The sequence below is a fragment of the Gymnodraco acuticeps genome, unplaced genomic scaffold, assembly GCF_902827175.1.
Source record: "Gymnodraco acuticeps unplaced genomic scaffold, fGymAcu1.1, whole genome shotgun sequence".
Taxonomy (NCBI): Eukaryota; Metazoa; Chordata; class Actinopteri; order Perciformes; family Bathydraconidae; genus Gymnodraco; species Gymnodraco acuticeps.
The window spans coordinates 468,670-488,625 of record NW_022990055.1 but is presented as its reverse complement, the minus strand read 5'-3'; the positions used below and the strand labels follow the sequence as shown (position 1 = coordinate 488,625).

Here is a 19,956-nt window from a genome sequence, read left to right as displayed (position 1 = left end):
TCTGCAGAGAGAATTTCACCGCGATCCCACTGTCTGTTATCAGCCTGCAGCCAGGGAGGAGAGATCAGCAGAGCTGCATGCACTGAGTGTGTGAGGAAGTCCGTGGATTGGTCTATTTGGACCAATCAGCGGGGGCTTAACGTAACGGCTCCGCGGACGTAACGTAACGGCTGATGATGGATGATGACGTTTCACCAACGAGGCGTTTTGGGGAGGTGTTTTCTGTATTAGAGTTTACTCGCTACATGGTGTACTTTGAGGGTTTTGACTCTGCAGACCGTTTACATGCATAAAAACCTTCATAACACACAAGGGGACGGGTAATAACCGGAAAAGCATGACATGTGACCTTTAAGATGTGATAAGTTCATCCAAATAATGCATATTTGGGAATTTACTTGTTGGAGCTGTGAGGAGCTGGTGGCCGTAAAAACATCGACATGCATGTCGATTATGTTTTTATAATTTATTTCAATACCGAAGGTTACACATGTCTGTACTGTAAGTTTGACCATAAGTTATTAAATAATTACTATAATTTGAATTACGAGAGCCACCAATTTGACAATGTCCATCAAGGTAGGTAGATAGTGAATGTTAGCTACGAACAAGCTAGTTCACGTCTGCGAGCTAATAGTTGGCTATACAGATAGTGATTGTGAAGTAGATAGCTAATGTTCACTAGCTAGCTTGTTTCAAGGTTCAAGGCTTTTATTGGTCATGCGTAGTGTACATAGCTACAGTGTAGTTATGACGATGAAAAAACGATGTTTGTTAGATGGCTAACATCAGCTAGCGAACTAGCACACTGACAGGATAATGAATACATCCCTCTTGGTTGACTTGTTTTTATACATTTTAACACTTTAGACCTTTGTCTACCCTTCCGGAAGTGAGAGTTATTATTAACTGAGGACATCTGCTTCAATGTGGAGTACGAAAGAACGGTGTGCTTCGGTACTTTTTGTAGTTCTTTATAGCAGAGCCATCTACACCAAAATATAAGACAGTAAAAAATAGGCAATTTTCACGTCATCCTGTCAGCCACTACAGATGTGGTATAAAACCATTTTATTGCTGCAGTTTACGCTGCTGTAACGCTTTACCTGAAGACTATGCATTAGTACTGGAAGTGGGAATAGCTGATGTGAAACTGCTTGGTGGAATTTAAGGCTGAAAGCTGACAAAAACGGCAGTTTGGGTTAAATATGTAGGCTATAATTCAAAACAATAAAATTCAGTTACTCTGCTTTTATAAGCTGATAAGTGATGGACCATGCAGAAACCTTTGAAAAAAGGCCCTGAAACCATCAGCAGAGGTTTGAGGAGAGCGAGTAACAACATCAGCCAACTGGCATAACAACCATCAACACAAGAGTCCATGTGCAGCGGGCAAAACAGACATCTACAATCTCTTGAAAGCTTGTTTTGTTTACAGTAGAAGAGCAGAGCGTATGACAGGAGCATTTGAGGAGAACAATAAAACATATTTCCTGCCGTTGACATAGAAACAAGCTTCAGGGGTGTGGAGTTTTGAATCAGATTGCATTTCTTTACAATGGTATTTAAATCTCTCTCTCTTCAGTACAGATGCTAAGCAATACCAAACAGCAGCCATATTAACATAACACATGTGTTACAGTGGGCTGCCAACATTAGGCTGATATGCTTTCTTTTTTTGTGAGGGAATGTTTTTGGATATAAATTAGTTTGAATGTTCCTGGAGTATTCATTTACATTTCATAAACTGTCTGCATCTACCGTTTTAGTGTTGATAATTTAATCATTTGTTGATATGTGCGTGTTTGTTTCTACAGTAGTGAGCAAACAGCTAGTTTCATGCGAGCGATAAAGAGAATAATAAGCCAACTTTAACTTCACTCCACAGTTGATTTACTAATGATTAAGAGGTAAGATTGGTTGTCTCCTTGTATTGGAGAAGTCTGAAAGAGTAACTCAGGTTGGCAGGTAGCCTTACAAAACATGCTGTCAAGGGAAACAAATTGTTTTTGAGAATGATACAAAATATTTTTCTTATTGAGTAATTTTTTCAGAATTTAGTTTATTTTCAGAAAATGTAGACAATTTAGAAAATTCTATTTACCTTTGAAAATATGGTGATTTTGTTTTATTTTTAAAAGGTTGTACCATGTAGTCCTAACAGTCCAGTGCCTGGGTTTCTTTTTGTGCCAAAGCCCCTTTGCTGCAATTCTCTCACCCTTTCTGTCTTACAAAGGCAAATAGGCCAATAAATCATCTTAAAAAATCCTAAAATATAAAATGGCAAGCGCGAGAAGGAATATATCATTGCACTGCTGCACCAGATACACAACGATGACAAATTTCACTGAGCTAGACCCAACAATTGTCTGCATCTGACCTTTGCTGTACTTTACTGATCAGCTTCTGGCAAAACAACTCGCAGCAGCTCCACACAATAAGTCTCTCTCCTCTGGGATACTTCTCCGAGATTTATGAGCTTCAGGCTGCTCTTTTTTTCCTTTTGTGTCCAACCTACACACCGGATTCTGAAAGCAGTGTTCCGTGGCGAGGCCATGCTCCAGAATGGCCGGTTTTTTCACAGGGGAGCCCCATTTATCGATTCATGATAACAATTCAGAGTTATTTCAGTGCCCGGTAAACAGCCTTTACTTTCTCTCACCGCATATACTGAGCCCTTAGGTCAACACACTCACTGCAAAAAAAACAAATTACACTTTTACTTTTAGTTGAATCGATGCATGGTTAGATGAGCCTTCACCTAAGTGCTCTGTTTTAGATGGATTTCACACTCTAACAAGGCTTTATGAGTGTGACTTGTCATCCATGTGGGTGGATTGTGGTGTTCAATAAATGGTGGTCAGCCTTTACGAAGTATGCTTCTACTGCTCTCAGCCAGATCATCTTATGATGAGGTTTTGAGATGTTTGTCCTCTTGGAACCAAAGTGAGATTACTTTACCCAGACTGAGAGAAGTATTTATAACAGCAAAAGTTTAGACATCTTGAAATCCCTTCATTCTAATGGTACTGATAAGTGGCTTTTGCCCATTGTGTCATATTGAATGTAGTCAGTGATTTTGCAACAGTTCAAATTTGATGACATTTGACAAGGGAATAAGTGTTGAATAATGTCAGTTCTAAACCTCTACAAAAAGTGGGTAAAAAAAAAGTTATCAGCTTACTGTGTCGTACTAATTATATCCAACCCTATTCTAAAAAAATAGTAAGATGAACACATTCAAAAAACACTGACGAAACCCTTTTGACTAACCTTAACCCTTCAAGTATTAAAGAGTCCTCAGCCCTCGGCACGCCTTTGGCTCCTGCAGGTTAAAACCTTGTAAAGTAAATAAACAGTTCACCCTTTAAATCAAGTATTTGGTGTACATTGTTGTGCTGGTTGACTGTAACTGAAATAAGCTATCATCACAGTTTGAGTTGGATTTGTTGTGCTTGTTGTCTATTTCCTTTAGTTTTAAACACATGACCTGAGGGATTCTGTGTTGTTCTGTGATTGCATTAAAACCCACAGTGCTGTGTCTGAACACATCCCAACGTATTGCTCACGATGCACCTGCTTTTCAGAGTCACCTTTGTATTTACCCTCATTTCATAGACATGAATGAGAAATGGGTAAATTGTAGCCTCACACCTTGAGGAAAGTAACAAGGGAAGTGTTCATGAATAAGACCTATCGCTGTCTTTCTGCCACACATCTTTTCACTATTGCTCAATTCTCGGAGACTACCAGGAGTCTAGAACATTGTATATAACCTATTAGCTCAAATCTATGATGAAAGAACTGAACATTTATGTAAAGCCTTGGAATTGACATGATTTGTTCTTCAAAAGGTGTGACGTTGGCAAGGTTACAATAAGTTGACTGAAACCACCACGGCTTACACTGCATGGACGCATGTCCTCTCTCCAGCCATACTTTCCCTCATCCTCTCCCTCTCTTATCACACTACTTCTTTTTGGGGTCCTGTTCCTGCTTGACGTCCTGGTAAGCAATTTCCTCGGCCTCCATTTTTTAGACCATAATTTTGATTGATAATTATCGCCGGGGGCATAATTCTGTTGAGCCGCCCGGCAGAGTGAAAGACTAGTAGAATAAAATAGAAATGGTGTGTTGTTGGGTGCATTTGAGCGTAGCCACAACAAATGAATGGATAAATCTCTCAGAGCTGCACTGCCGATTCAAAGAGACCAACAGCCGGTGCTGCAGAGATGAGAAAATGTACTTGTCCATGACTTGCTTTCTCTTTCTCCCTGCAGCCTAACTTTATGGCCTTTGCTTTCAAACAAAGAACTTGTGATTCATTCTCAGGTTCACAGATCCGCCGCTTTTGTTTTTAGAATACCTATCTGCGCCCCCAAGGATTATTGGGCTTAGCATGTGGCTAAGGAGTTGAGAATATCGTTTTGCATGTGGCTCAATGTGAGTCCAGATGATTTTGCTGTTTATTCTTTACTCAAAGAGTCCCTAATATGCTTTTTGGGGGTCTTCCAGGTCATTGTGCATGTACAGTCAATGGTCAGTCGCAAATCCCTGTGTTAGAGGTAAGCTTATAGTTGCTTGTGTATACATCTAGCAGACATAGAGCAACATACAGTAAGCAATCATTCTGATCTTGTGTCTGTCCTAATGAGTTACAAAGTCCAAAATGCACTCTCGTCTCTTAGCTCTATTTTTGGTCTGAACTGAAATAAATATATCTGTCTCTTTAGCCGTTAAATGCTCCACTTTGATGATAGTCTCTTACTTTGTTTGTCTGAGGCTGTGAATGCAGTCTACAATGGCTTTATGAAGCTTTTCCACAAAAAACAACTGCTTTTGTGTGGTGTCTTTGGACCATGGATGTATAAAGAGAACTTGATATAGTGTTGTTGGAAGCAAGGCCCCATATTACTGCCTGGTATAACACTAATCTTACACATCCACGGGGCCCATAGAGACATAAACCTCGCCTCCTACCACAACGACTGCATGCAGAAAAATTCATAAGGCCGAGGAAATATAACTCTGGATCTGGCTTGTATTGCATTTTATAGCTTGTGGGAAATAATATATCAAGGGTTAGTTAAGTGTCCGTACTTAGAAGTTGATTTACAGAATTCTCTTTCCCATTGTGAATATACGGGAAGATTTTTTTTTGGACCAATTGGGATCATATGAAGGATGCTCAATTTGTAATGTTACAGTTTGGCAACTATGAAAACTGGTTTTGAGGCCCGGCGCAGGTCCTGGGGTCTTTGTGAGGGGCAGGACAACTTCCTACAACAAGACATCAGTCAATGTGCATACATCAGAAATCTACCCATCATTTTCTATCCTTGTTTTTGTGCTCTGTAAACATTATTTGATCCTACTTTTTCATCTAAAGAAGGTCTTGTCGAAATAAGAGCATCATCCATCACCACATCTTGTAGATGTTATGGGATGGCATGTGGTTACATTGGCTCCATTGGCTCATGGTATCTCCACAGAACAGCCGTTAATACTTCAGCCATTCATGCTATATGTGCCCTTTGTAATGGGATTTGACATCACACTGTAATTCTAAAACATGCTCTTATCAAATCATTTGTTTATTATAATACCATAAAACAAGGTATTCTGTGTTGTGCAGTCCTTATGTCTGTCCTTTAAACCAAGAAAGTAACTAATAGCCATTAAAGCCCTTCTGTATGCTCAGCTTTATTGTAAACTGTACATACCCAAAGACCATATTGGTTTGTAGCTCAGGTACATTCTTAAAAAGTGCTAAGAATGTATTCAACGTATGTCTTTTTTTATCTGTTGCGATGAAAATATGCTGATTTGTAAAAAGTTGATTATGGAAGGACATTTATTTCTTTAAATGTGTTGGATTTCCTTGACAATGGGGTGACATGAATACATGTATAAGTGCTCAAATTAATGTTGTTATTAATTTGATTACAAATCTGCCTGTGTGTTCAGGTGCTGGGCAGTGCTGGAAATCGTGCCTCAGACGTCGACACCAGAGAGGCGGCTGGCAGCTGGGACCTCTCCAGACCCCGGCACCCCTCTACTGCACTCCAACATCTCTCTGGAAGAGTGAGTCTAAGTCATTTCTTCTTCTGTTTTGTGCCTTTCATTAGATCCAACCATCATTTAGTCACAGACCTACTTCTGTAGCCTGTTAGTTATTGCTGCTTAACATATTATCCGTCAAGCACGTCATATTTTACTCTTGATTCAATTATGTTTCCGCAGACCTTAGATGAACCAGGGTTTATCACTTCTAAGTGGCCTGTCTGAACTTATTGGGGTCTATAAAATCAGATTTGACTAGAGCATGGTGGCCCTCTCTGTGATCTTTGATATAATAGATAGATTGATTAAATCCAAAGGGAAATTGCTAAATGTTCTTGTCAGAATACATTGATATTTATATGAACATTCGTCTAGAGTCTTTCCTTCAGGCAAATAACTGCTTTATCCATCTCCATCTCTGTATAATAGTTTTTTCGGGTAGTCTGTTTGGATGACATTTTTACTTACTGTAATGAACCCCGCCACAGTACTGATTGAAAGCCAAGATGTTACTGTAAATGTTGCAGTGCAGTAAAGGGCATTGCTATTACCTGATCAAATGAACCAAAATAAAGCAGTAAATGCTGCAGAGGTCACTCTGTGGCTGATGAGAACGAGCCCTTACATGATGTTGGGACCGAGCCAAGACATTGGTATTAGGTTGTGCAGCTTTGAAGGAATGAGGGGTTTTCTCTATTATTTACTTTCAGTCTTCAGCATTACACTTGTTGGTATTGGCTGTCACAAAGTTCCAGGTTGAGATCGGTGAAAATCCTCCTTTGAAACTCATTGCCGACTGCTTCAGTTTCATTGAAGATGACAGTTTATTCTTGACCTTGCAAAACAACTGCACACATAATGTCCATTTAGTATAGTGTACATGAGCAGAGGTAGATACAAGTGTATGACCTAGGTCTAACTCGTGGTCTAACTAACCTTATTTAACAGAAAATAAAATGGCAACAACAGGGCATGGGAGCAGTGGTTGCGTTAACCGAATACCCCCGTCAGCGCAAGTGAGTGACGAGTTGTGTACAGACTCGACGGGTAATAATGGATTATGACGGAAATGTTACGATCCTGTCCGTCAAAATGACTGACAACGACAAAGTCTAACGCCACCACTGCCTAGTATACACCAACAGTGAATACAAATAACTGGATTCTACTGATTTAAACTAGAGATATACATGGGTTTATGCTTGGTAGTTTATTGAGTTCAAAATAAATTATCAACGATTTACAGACGGCTCTTTTCCAATGTTAGTCAATGGGAAAAAGTCTGACGGACACAGAGGTTAGGGGTTCCACAGGGCTTGGGATAAGCCCCTATAGATAAACTGTTGTCTAGTTTTCAATGGCGTCCTAAGGCAATTTATAGTTTAATACAAAAATGGATAACAAGAAAGTGGAAAATATGAAAACAAAACAATAATTCAGCTGACACACTACAACTAAGACAATAATCAAACAACATCAGAAGGAAGGGAACATTGATGTAAGCGGTTGACCAACCACATAACCAATCAGAGCGGACTGGGCTCTGGTTTCAGACAGAGGGTGAAAAGAGGTGCTGCAGCACAGGCAGTATGAGAAAAATGAAGAGCTTTTTGAACATTAAAGCATGGAGACAGTAGAGGCAATATATATTAATATGAACCTGAAAATGAGCATAATTATAGGGCCCCTATAGTTATTTTACAGTTATTTTACATGTTACAGTGATGCAGTCTGCTTAGATTTGTAAATGTATAGTTTCCTGCATGTTGAGGTTTGTTATTTCATTCTTGACCTTGGAAATAGCAACTGTCAAAAACATTTCAGATTCAAAAACACGGCAACTGGACATATGGATAGTGAAGTCCTATTAAAAGAATGTAACCCAAAATGTCCTCCATTATGTGAGATAGAAAGACATATTGTAAAATACCATCCATAGACATGAGCTCATCCCTTCAATAATTTGGCAGGCATGGAGCTCTTTTTGTGCCGTTTCATTGTCCTCTCCCATTTGGCGATAACAGAACAGTGCCAGATTTCTGATAATAAGTTCACTTTTTGTCATCAGAATTGTACAGCGTGCCATTCCGTTGCCATGGAAAAGGTGACAGTGATGATAGATCAGCAGAGAATGTGTGAATGTGCACAATTAGCAGCTCTTGTACTGAATGTGTAATTGTTTCAAAGCATCTTTGAATGGTAATGGCTCCCTGGCTCAGGCCTCCCTTTGCATTAAATCCTTCTTCATTCCACTGATTTGCAGAACAACCGTATTTCATTCTGATTGCTCGGTATGAATTTTTATTTCTGTGTTATTCTTCCCGCCCATACCCATCACTTTTCATCGTTCGTCTCTTTAAAAAGCAGAGCTCCTGTGACCCAGATGGCTGAGAGTACCTCAGCGACAGGTGCTCTCCTCCCCACAGAACCACAGTGCCCCCCAGTGGATCTCTATCATTCTTTAAAAGGAGCTCCGAGGGTTTATCCCCTCACCTGATGCAGCTTTTAGAGCAGCAATGTGCTGCTCTAAAAGCACTTTATGCAATGTAAGAATAAAGGGGACAATGACAATGTTTCAGCTTTACGTGAAATTAGTTAAATCATTTAAAAGGAATGGAAACATAATATTATATTCTTTATTGCAATGATTTGTTTAGCATCTTCCATACAATTTACTTTAACGTCCATTGCCCACTTTAATATGGGTAATACAAGTTAAATTCTTAAATAAAAGTCAATAACTAAGAGACACAAAACACAACCAAAGCAAACTAAAAATAAAATGATTTTTTTGGTAAACATTGGGGAGGTTATTTTGGAGTTAAATAAGTTAATGAAAAGATAATAAGGCATTATTAATGGAGACACATAAATAAATAAATGTCATAGATATTCGGAATCATTCATATGGTGCCCTGTGATGCAGCACTACAGAACAAAACAAAAGAGGCAATAGAGTGCAGGAATGAGTCCTAGAACCCAACATGGGGTTTCTAGTTAGTAGCCTGAAATAAGATCTTTGGTTAACACACGTTTAAAATATATTCATGTTTTTTCAATGACATAAAATACATCTGGAATCACCCTACTCGCAAATGTTCAAAGCTTCTATGTGTCATAAAAACAGCGGTTGCTATAAACTACTAAACGTCATCATGCCAAACATGTTTGCCTTTAGCTCAGCGGTGGAGACAACCAGACATCCAACAGTGATGTTATTTGTTCATAGGCTAAGGCATTTATGCGTCAAAAATCTTAGAGTGGTGTTAATATGTGGAGATAACCCTGTTGAACCAAACGTGTTAATTATCATAAATATGTCTTTTGAAAAGATCTTATTTTCTGCAATATACTGAAATCCCATTGCTTTTGGGGATCCTTTGTTGTGATAACTTCCAGGTCTGCCAACAAAAATACATCATCACTGCCACACTCTGTAATGGTGTGATTTCAGTCTGAAATAAATCATACCAAAATAAAAATGGGGACCATAGTTGATGGTCTATCAGTTATGCCTATACAGTAGATTTGAGTGTGTTTCTGTAATGGTTCCTTTGGCAGACGCTTTTGTTCAAACGCACATAGGGATGAGTCACAATCCCATCCGCAGTGGATCAAACCGAGGCCTTTGAAAAAAAAAAAACGCCCCAGTATCTACTTCACTTACTTACACACGGGTGAGGGGGGGGGGGGGGGGCATGTGCTGCAATAACCCAGAGGACTATTATCAATGTAAATGTACAGACCTAGAGAACGTTTCATATAATTATTTACACAATTTAGAACCAGAAAAAAGACTTTATGGGAAGTGTCTTTGACCACATCAGTCAATAAACTGTATGAGCTGGAGAACAGTGCATCCAATCTTAATATACATGTGAGCTACTTTTGACAGCAGAATACACTTTATACCATCAGCACCAAGGTCACACGATGAAAACACAGCACTCTCCTGTGAGAGCTGTGACATTATCCTGCTTCATTGGGATGGATGAGCAGCGGTGCAGCACAGAGTCCTGCATCGGGTCGGGTACCCGCGGGTTTTCTTACAAAAAAAGTGATTCGCGGGTGGTATTTTTTCAAACGCTTTTTTCGGTTCGGTTCTGGGTAAAGCAAAGATGATGCGGGTCGGGTCGCGGGTGTTGCATAATAAATATATTAAAATAATAATAATTTAGTTTAATGTTTAAATCCTCAGACCTCTCCCCCGCGGGACCGCGCATAATCATAACCTCTGCAGCGCATCAATCTGCTGCTGTGCGCGCCACATTCGAAATGGCTGAGGTGAAGCTCTCTAGCGGAGAATACCGCATTTTCAATAACACTTCCTCAAGAGCGAAATCCAACGTCTGGGAGGCTTTTGATTCCTAGATGGAGAAAATAACCAACATCCCACGCTTTTTGAGACAAATATGAAACTGCGTGTGTTAATAATTGCACGTTTTCACTGCTCATATATAGCCTATGCGGGTTCGGGTCGGGTTGCGGATCTTGTGCCGACGGGTCGGGTTGGGTTGCGGCACTAATTGGCAATATGTGCGGGTAGCGGGGCGGGTTCGGTATTGCACGTCGCGGGAGCGGGTCTTGAAAATCAGACCCGTGCAGGACTCTGGTGCAGCATGCCTTTCATTCAGGGCTTCAGATGAGTACAGGTGTCAGTGTGCCAGCTTGGCACGAGGCACAACACTTCTGCTCAGAAGTCAAAGGAGCCCCTTGCCCCAGGACAGCCAGGTGGGACACTTCCCGGCCCGTTGCCATGCATATTTAACTAAAAGGAGTCTGTCTGTAGGTGTCCTTCCATTTTATCGAGTGCTGTTTATCCAATCCACTTCACACTTGGCAGGTGTATAGCTGTGCCTTGTGTTGAATGCCAGCTCTTGAGATCTATTAGGCATTGGTATTTAATGAACTGCATACAGCACTTACTAATCTTTAAAACAGGGATCAGAATACCAACTCTACGATTAGGGGATGACCGCTTTACTTATGTCAATAATATTAGATTAGATTACATGTACAAAGAAGCACTGTTTGGTCCATTCATTCATGTTTTCTAAAATCATAAATGATTGTAATTGTTACAAACTAGTCCTAGAGTTCCCAGTTCTGTTTGTTGGGCTGCAAATGCAAGCAAAGGGAAACAGACCTACAGCACGTTACCACAGCAGGAGACAAATGGCCAAAATTAGAGTTTAAAATGGAAACACTGATTCATAGCTTTAGCCCTGCCACATGTTTTACAACCATTTGTGCCTCATTTCATATTTAGGACAATAATATTTCCCCAGGAGAACAGCCCGGGCGCTGGCCAGATAAAGAGAGCCAGGCTCTGTTTAGTCCTAATGGAGATTCATTTATACAGAGGGCAACCCTTTATGAAATATGACTACTATTATACGAGTAAAGGTAAAACAGAAGAATTTAGTATAAAAACGTCATCTGAGCACACATGTTTTGTGCTGTTTATGTGGTGTTACTAGTTAAACTTAAGTTAAACTTTAATTAGTTAAACTTCAACTAGTAACATTGCATAAACAACGACTTGTAACTGTCCCTCAAGTCACTCAAAAACACTACTCTCTCATAGTCTCCAACCTATAGCCATATGAGCATTTCCATTGAAAAAGTGATTGACAAACAACACCCTACCCTCATATATAAGGTAGGATGTAATGGAGTAAGCTCCTTAAGTTATGAACTTGAACTTCATCAATGAACAACGGATGTAAGGGACATACCTAACAGCATTTACCTTTGGTATCTTCTTAGGGTTAAAACATGTAACACATGCTAAATATGTCACTAATCACTACATTTGTATCCAATGTTCTGATGGACAAATTGACCCCTACTACTGCTTAACAGATCTGACTAGTTATTGTCCATTATACATATGATGCTCATTCATACTGCAGCACCTCTTTTCACCCTCTGTCTGAAACCAGAGCCCAGTCTGCTCTGATTGGTTAGCTGGCCGGCTCTGTGGTGATTGGTCAATCGCTCCCCCCGTAGCATTTCATATTCAATGTGTTGGAGTGCTAGCAAATACACTGGCAAATAAAGCAACACTCAACATACAAAGCACAACATAAAGTCACACACAATAGTGACTCTTTCAATAGCCTGGGTCCATTAAGATGTCAGAGCATCGTACTCGGTAGTATCTCCTTTAACCAACTCTTAATAACTACATAACAGTAGCGGATAGAATAAAGCAGCATTCTTTTGAATTTCTTGGTGATATATTTGGATGTAAAGGTGTCCTAAGAATGAATTCATTAGTAAAAGCCCTGAACACTCCTCATGTGAAATGTAAAGCAAGCTGGTGTTTACCACAACTTACACACAATGTATTAAATGAAAAACAACATGCATTTCCAAAAAATATGTATTGTTATTTACATTTCTTGTTTGAATTGACTCTTTAGACCATGAATAGATCAGAATCAGAATTGGGTTTATTGCCATGTAGAATAAGTTCTAGAAACGGAGCAAAAAACGAAAAAAGTAAAATATTTGAAGTACTCTTATCACAAATTAAAAAACAAAGATAAATATTTTCTCAAAATAGAAATACAACAGTACAGTTAAATATTTAACATATTACAAATGTGACACATTTACAGTTACAGCTGGTGGACATCAGGTTTTCCCTAGAGGGTCAGAATCAGAAATCCTTTACAAGTCCCACAGCAGGAGGGTTATGGTGCTACAGCAAAAGTGGCATAGCAGGTAAACAATGATAAAAAAGAAAAGCACACATTAGAATCAAACATTTCAAAAATAAAGACCACAACCATGGCTAAAACAAGTGAGTAGCAGCAGTTTAACATAACTAAGTGACATAAATAAAGTAATAAGACCTTATTAAAATAAAACTGTTGTGTATGTAGAGATTTTTGTTGCTCAAAGTCACATCAGCACAAGTTGATAATGGTGGTAAAACATTTATATAACCCTGAACATGTTACAGATCATCTGACTCTGTATGTGTTGTCCCTCAGGTCGGAGAGAGCAGGAGAGATAGCCACCATCCCCCTGACTAAGGTGAGACTGCTCACTCTTTATGTGTGGTGTGTGTGTGTGGTGTGTGTGTGTGTGTGTGTGTGTGTGTGTGTGTGTGTGTGTGTGTGTGTGTGGTGTGTGTGTGTGTGTGTGTGTGTGTGTGTGTGTGTTGTGTGTGTGTGTGGTGTGTGTGTGTGTGTGTGTGTGTTGTGTGTGTGGTGTGTGTTGTGTGTGTGTGCGTGCGTGCGTGTGTGTGTGTGTGTGTGTGTGAGTACTTTCTGAAGTGATTTACATAATGCCTGCCATCTATTTTGTACGTAATGGGACTTTAAGGGTTGGATGAAGCCTCAGATTTCCCTGAATGTGTTGGAGCAGCACTCGGCTGTGATGAACTGTCTTGTTAGACGCAATCACAGTGTTTCTGTTTTTAAATGTCCCAATCAGCACGGATCCTGAGAGAAGTGCATCATCAGGGAGGGAGACATTTAAATCACACTGTGTGTATGTTGTATTAGCAATATAATAATTACTATCACTAAGTCCATATACCACCCCGTGGTGGGTGGGAGACGTCAATTGATTTACTTTCTTCCACCCCCAGCCTCTTCTGTAATTGCTGTTTACTTCCTAAACTTTCTCATGGAGCCTACTTGAAAACAGTTCATCGCTGATATGAGTCGGCCTCGTAACAGTTTTACAAACAATAATTTCTATGGTTGCAGTAAGGCCAGCAAACCGTTTGATTCGAAAATTGGGACATGATAATGGGGTTCGAGTTGAGAGACGTTGTTGATGACCAGATAGTTATAGAAGTATTCAGTTTGAACTCAGTTGATGGGTTACATTTTAGGCTAAAAGAACGTTCAATTGTTGTATTTCTGCAGCCAATGGGTTCATAGATGGCCTTTCTGACAATGTGTCTTGCCTTTTTGCCCTCCTCACGGACTGTTTACCTTTATCCAACCAAAACCTGCTCAGCGTGATTGATCAATTTAATTCATTCAATAAATTATATAATTGTTGGGAGTTTTCAAGATTCATAGGTTTATTGTCACAACATACAAACAGTGTAATTATGTAATGTATGACAAACTTAGATAGCAGGTTCCTCAACTGTTGAGGAACAGTGCAATTACTTGACATAAACAAAAATACAAATATATTTAATTAATTATTGAATAATATTGAATTACAAATGTAAACCAGAACACTTCCGATATTGATGCTTACAGATATATGTTTAGAGATGATCCTGGTAAAGACCGCCCGTGTTATTATCCTCTCAGAATCTGTTGGTTCTGAAGACGTTGATGTCGTCAGAGTCAGTGAAGATTAACCACTCACAGCGCTGATGTCTGATCTGAAATGTGTTGAGTTTGTTTCGTAAAAATTCAGCTTCTTAAAGCTACTGAAGCCTTTAAGTAGGATTGCAAGTCAAAGTCACAGTGTAGTGTAATCAAACATATCACTCCTGCTAAGGAATCAGAGTGTTTTTAAACTTTTGGGACCAGCAACACAAGGGGGAAAATTACAAAACAGATTCAGCATATCTTCCCGACCATTTGTATAATTGGACAGCCATTGGGACTATTTGTATATCTAAATGTTTCAACCTAAATACAACCCTGTTCCATGGTCATACAAAGAAGCCCATTTCAGTTTGAATCAGGTTAGCACTACTTTGTCTTACCCTAATGTTCCGAGTGCTTTGCTATCAGATGTGTCTGGCTGACTGAATAACCTTCTTTATATTGTCTGGATTAAGATCATTTGGGTTTACCATCCCTTGACGATAAAGGAGGACTCAAATAATCTTCATGCTCGCCTTCCTAGCTAGCAGTAGGGGCCCTTAGTGATGTGACCAATATGTCAGTGTATATTAGCCCAAAGCTTACATGGACGGAGGAAATTGACCCAATATGCTTGTTTTGTATGGGCATACAAATATATTCCTCCTCAGTAGATATGCATTTTTGTACTTAACAACTATTTTATTATTTTTAGAAAATGATCGGCATAGTCTGGCAGAGTAGCCCCACTTTGAGAATAACTGAAATCTTCTCATAAACCTTCTAAACAGCATTATACAATAGGGCTGTGCATCTTCACTGGTCTCACGATTCGATTCGATTACGATTATCCTGTCAACGATTCGATTCAATTCGATATCCCGATGCATCCCGATGCATCACGATTCATACCAATGCGTTGCATCCTCAATTTTCTATATTACTGCACATGGCTTATTGTTCATCAATGCATACGTGCAGTAAATACATATGAACTCTCTTTTTATTATTTAGAAAGTGCTTCAGAAATCAATAACATAAATGTCTTGACATTCATTTATAAACCAAAATAAATGAATTGTATAGGTCTAGCCTCCCTATATCTGTGTGTGAAGTTGTTCCATCCTCAAAAACAAAAAACTAATGCTTCTGCAGTCTAGCTGCAGCTTCTAGCAACAGTCTTCTGTTAAAAAAAGGACACTGAATGTCCTGAATGTCCTGAATGTGGCATCACACACAGGACTTGAGTCTGAACACAGCAGACAACAGGAGTATTTACAACAGCATATAACAACTAAAATACTGCATGTGGGTGCACACTTACATGCTCTGTCTTACTGTTACATAAATCCCATGAATGTATGAGATTAAGTTAGCTTCATTATATCTCAGTGATTAAGTGAATAATAAAGTTTCTATCGGGTCACTATCAGCCTGTCACTCATTATGTTCAGGGGGGCGGGGCTTAGAGGAACAGAGGAGACGGTGATCGCGGAAGCTTTTTTCCTGCTGCCTTCACAAACTTTACACACGTATATATCGTCTGAAAATTGCTAGAGGACATTCCTACTCTGCAATCCAAGACTTAATTAAATCCACCAAAAACCTGACATGATTGTAACGCGATTATTTTTGAAAAACATAAATCCCTGTGCCGCAGCGACACGGAGTGATTCAGAGCGGGTTCTTCTGCTGTTGGTTCTGGACTGGTGGTGTTGTGTTGGTGGATAAAGCAGACTGCTCTGTGTTTGGTGTTGCTGTGTTGCTGTGCCGCTGTCACGTCTGTTCCCTGATCTCTGCGTCACCGACCGATTTGATATTAAAGTGACAGAAAAAAAAAACGTTATAGTAAAGCCGCGGCCGGAAAATCAGGAAGCAACGTTACTACGCTATAACCGATTATCTTCCGTCACTGCATCGAGACCGAATCGTCCACGTCCGCATCGCAATGCATCGTAGAAACGATTATTTTCAACACCCCTATTATACAATAACACATTACCAATAGTAGCTAATGGTAATCTCCTTTATCTTTGTTGACCCTTTCTTTCCTTGTCTTAGTTTTCTGTAACACTGCAAGTACTCATTAAGAAGCCATGATGCAGTTTCCTTTGTATGTGTGCTAAAGGCCTTTACATGCTCTCACAGACACATGCACAGATAGATAATGGTTTTGTTGGAAAATCACACGGTAGCAACATTTGCTCATTCTGTTTGGATCCAATTACACAGGAAACAGTGTGTCTAACCAGCTAACAGCAGCTAATGGAAACACGCAGCAATTAGCTGCAGAGGCTGGCTGACAAACTAATTGGTCGTCAGAGGACACAGAGCCATTCAAGAGAATTTAACTCAGAGAATGAAAAGTAGCAGGTGAAGATCTTCTCAGGATAACTAGCAGAGGAAACTGCAGGAACCACTGACTCACTGCTACTAATTATAATGAAACCCAAGTTGACTGTGTCTGTGCAGGAAATGGAACTCTATGAAACTGGAGAGCAGGTTGACATTAAAGCAAATTGGTGAGGACTTGATCGTGGAGTGTGACACAACAGGTGTCTGAGCTAAAAATACACATCTGTATCTATACAACTTATTTCCACATTCTAAAATACAGAATCCTTGATAGACAAACAATTTAAATGTTTCTCTTGGAAAAGTTTGGCAGAATAATCTTTTTAAATTATTTTAAAAATAATCGTCTGTGATACAGTGGGATTAACAGCTTTGCCAGAATGCATTGCTCTAAGTGAAAAAATGTGTCTTTCTTCTTAGAAGGTTATGTGAAATTACTGTAATTCCCTAAAGTCACCTGAACAATGCTTTATTTCCTGTTTGGAACATGTGGATCTGGTTCACTTCAGCCTCTTGTGGCTGAAATAAGTATTACAACTACAACACAATAATAGCCTTACAAATAATAAAAATATCTCATCTTAAAAACATTTGATCTCGATCTTTCACAGGTAAAGAAATAAAAAGGAGTTTAAATAATTGACCTGCTCTTAAGTCTTAAACAGAGGGGGTAAATGTTTTACCAATAACAAATGTGTCCTTTTAAATGTACAGATGCCTCTCTTTTTCTTCCTTTTTGTGTCTTCATTTTCAATTTTCAACATGTAGATCATCAATGAGCGCTACAAGGCGTACTCCTGGGTGGCTGAGCTCATCCAGGTGTTCGTAGCCATCAGCGTCACCGTGTCCTTCCTGGTCATGGGGTCCGCCATGAAACACACCAGTGAGTTCCTCCTGCTGCTGCACTCATATTAACTCATTCACTCTGTCACCATTCACACAGCACTGAAACATCTGGACATGATGCTGTACTCTCCTAGCTGCTGGAACATCATCCCAGATTATCTGAGACACTTTCATTTTTAATTGTCAAAAGCAAGCTTAAACCAGACTAAAAATCAGCTTTTTACACCAAGCTGTCAGGATGCTAAACTCTCTCCCCTCCCTCCCACCTTTCCCCCCACATACACATCCAGCACCACAGACTTTGTATTTATCCAGACACTTAAACTACGCTGCTATGGTCAAGTCGTTTTACACAAGTTCATGTATGTATATAGCCCTACACATATATATATTTTTAATATTTTAATTTGTATACCTCTGGATTATGAGAAACAGCATTTTCGATCTCCCTGTCACAGAAAATTGACAACAAAGTTGACTTTGACTTTGACTAAAAAGCATTTTATTAATCTGACTTTTATGTTTTATAATGCTATGGTTTTATTGTGTATACACAGGCCTACAGTAATGGAAATAATAGCAGCAATACTAACCTAAACATTATTAATTCTGTATGAGAAGAGAAGATGAATACTCTCTAGTCTAAAGAATACATATAAAGTTACTGCTAGTTAGCTTAGCTTAGCATAAAGAGTTATGGCAGTGGAGCTGGCTACTTTCTGGAGATTTCTCTTGGTGCCAACACAACACACACAATCCCAAAAGAAACACAACTTGTGTCAACACTTAGTATACAAGTTATACAAACAAGATATGATATTAGTGACATTTAGAGATGCTGGGCAGAATATTTTACATTTAGCCAAGCTAGCTGCTTCAGCTAGTCAGTGTAGTTATGCTAACACAAAGGTTCCTTGTGTTGTTTTAAATCTCTAGTACTGGGAGCTGTTCTGTAATCTTCAAAATGTGGAACTTTTGCTTGGACATGAACAGGGTGTCCGCGGGGTCTTAAAAAGTATTAAAAGTTGATAAATCAATTTAGCGAAAATTAAGGCTATTGACAACATGAAACACCCTTTAATTGACTGCAACGACATGTCGGGAAACCCTCTCAAGGCGGCCCCATGCATAGCGCGCCGTAAAATGCTGCTTCTTATTTTAAATTTTAAATTTTATTTTATCATGCAAAATGCACTTTGTGATGTATTTTATACATAAATATGTGTCCCCGGTAGGGATGGGAACGATTAATCGAATATTCCAAATTATTCAGGTATTCGAATAATTATTCATGTATTCGAATTAAGCAATCATACACGAGAGGCCGTTCTTGAACGTCATTATTGGTGCGACAGTACTGCGGCAGGACCGAGGCGCTTGCGCCGAGGTCCGTACGCCAGGCCCTCCCATTTGACAGTCTTGCCCTCCCCCAATAAACACGATTTTTATTATTTATAAATTAAAAAAAAAAAAAATTAAATGTTATGTTAACTTATATGCTACGATGTATGTGATGTCAGATAGTAACTAAAACAAAAAAATCGCAGGCTACGTCAAATAAATTCATGTGTCTGTTGTGATTTGTGATTCGTCCACATTTAGACCAATCACAGCATCACACTCTGCCGCCTATTCTGGATTTGTTTATTGTGCATTCAGTAGACTCCCATTTCTGTTTGAATTACAAAATGGACATCAGAAATTGGCTCAAAAGGTCTAAGGATTTATTCAAAACAAAATAGCGATGAAAGAACTGCAGCCGATGCAGCTGCTGGCGACCCTGCACCTGCCGTTGCAGCAGCACGCCTTAATGTCACAAGCTTGACCTCGGCAAACCCCGGGGCTGAGTTAGCGAGCCCAAGCCTTGACTCATCAAGGCGGCCGCCACCAACGCTTTCCTCCGAGGCACAGCTCCTTGTGCCCCTACCATCACCACCTGCGTTGCCACCCTGTACCACACCCGCCAGCATCCTCCTCCTGCTCCGTGCCGGTGCCTCCGCTACAGACGCTACCTTGCAGCACATCAACAGGTACTATTGGGCCAGCAACCGCTCAAAGACCAACAGCCCCAGATGATCTTGGGGTTAATAAACCCAACCAGGTGAAACTGGATCGTTTTCCAGGGAGATTGTTTTCAGGAAAGAAGCGCACTTTTGCCGCTGCATGGTACAACAACAGACCATGGCTTGAAGATTCGTTAAAAGCAGACGCAGCCTTTTGTTTCCCACCTTGACATTTTAAAGTAAATACGTCTTCATCTGATGCGGCTTTTACTGTCAAAGGTTTTGCCACTGGAACACGCATTACAGACTGATAAAGACGCTAAATGCATGCCCGCAGCAAAAGACACCATTTCCATGTGAAAGAGAGAGGAGAGAGAGAGAGAGAGAGAGATAGA

The 19,956-nt window shown here is 39.7% G+C and overlaps 1 protein-coding gene across 2 annotated transcripts in view; it reads left to right on the top strand.

Annotated features, from left to right (window-relative positions):
• Window positions 1-19,956, top strand: part of si:ch211-51h4.2 — a 96,912-nt gene that overhangs the window by 69,391 nt on the left and 7,565 nt on the right. For both annotated transcript variants that reach the window (XM_034216012.1, XM_034216013.1), the window contains 3 exons: window positions 5,968-6,084; window positions 13,068-13,110; window positions 17,481-17,595. In XM_034216012.1, coding sequence (XP_034071903.1) covers window positions 5,968-6,084; window positions 13,068-13,110; window positions 17,481-17,595 — 275 coding nt within the window. The remainder of the gene's footprint in view (window positions 1-5,967; window positions 6,085-13,067; window positions 13,111-17,480; window positions 17,596-19,956) is intronic.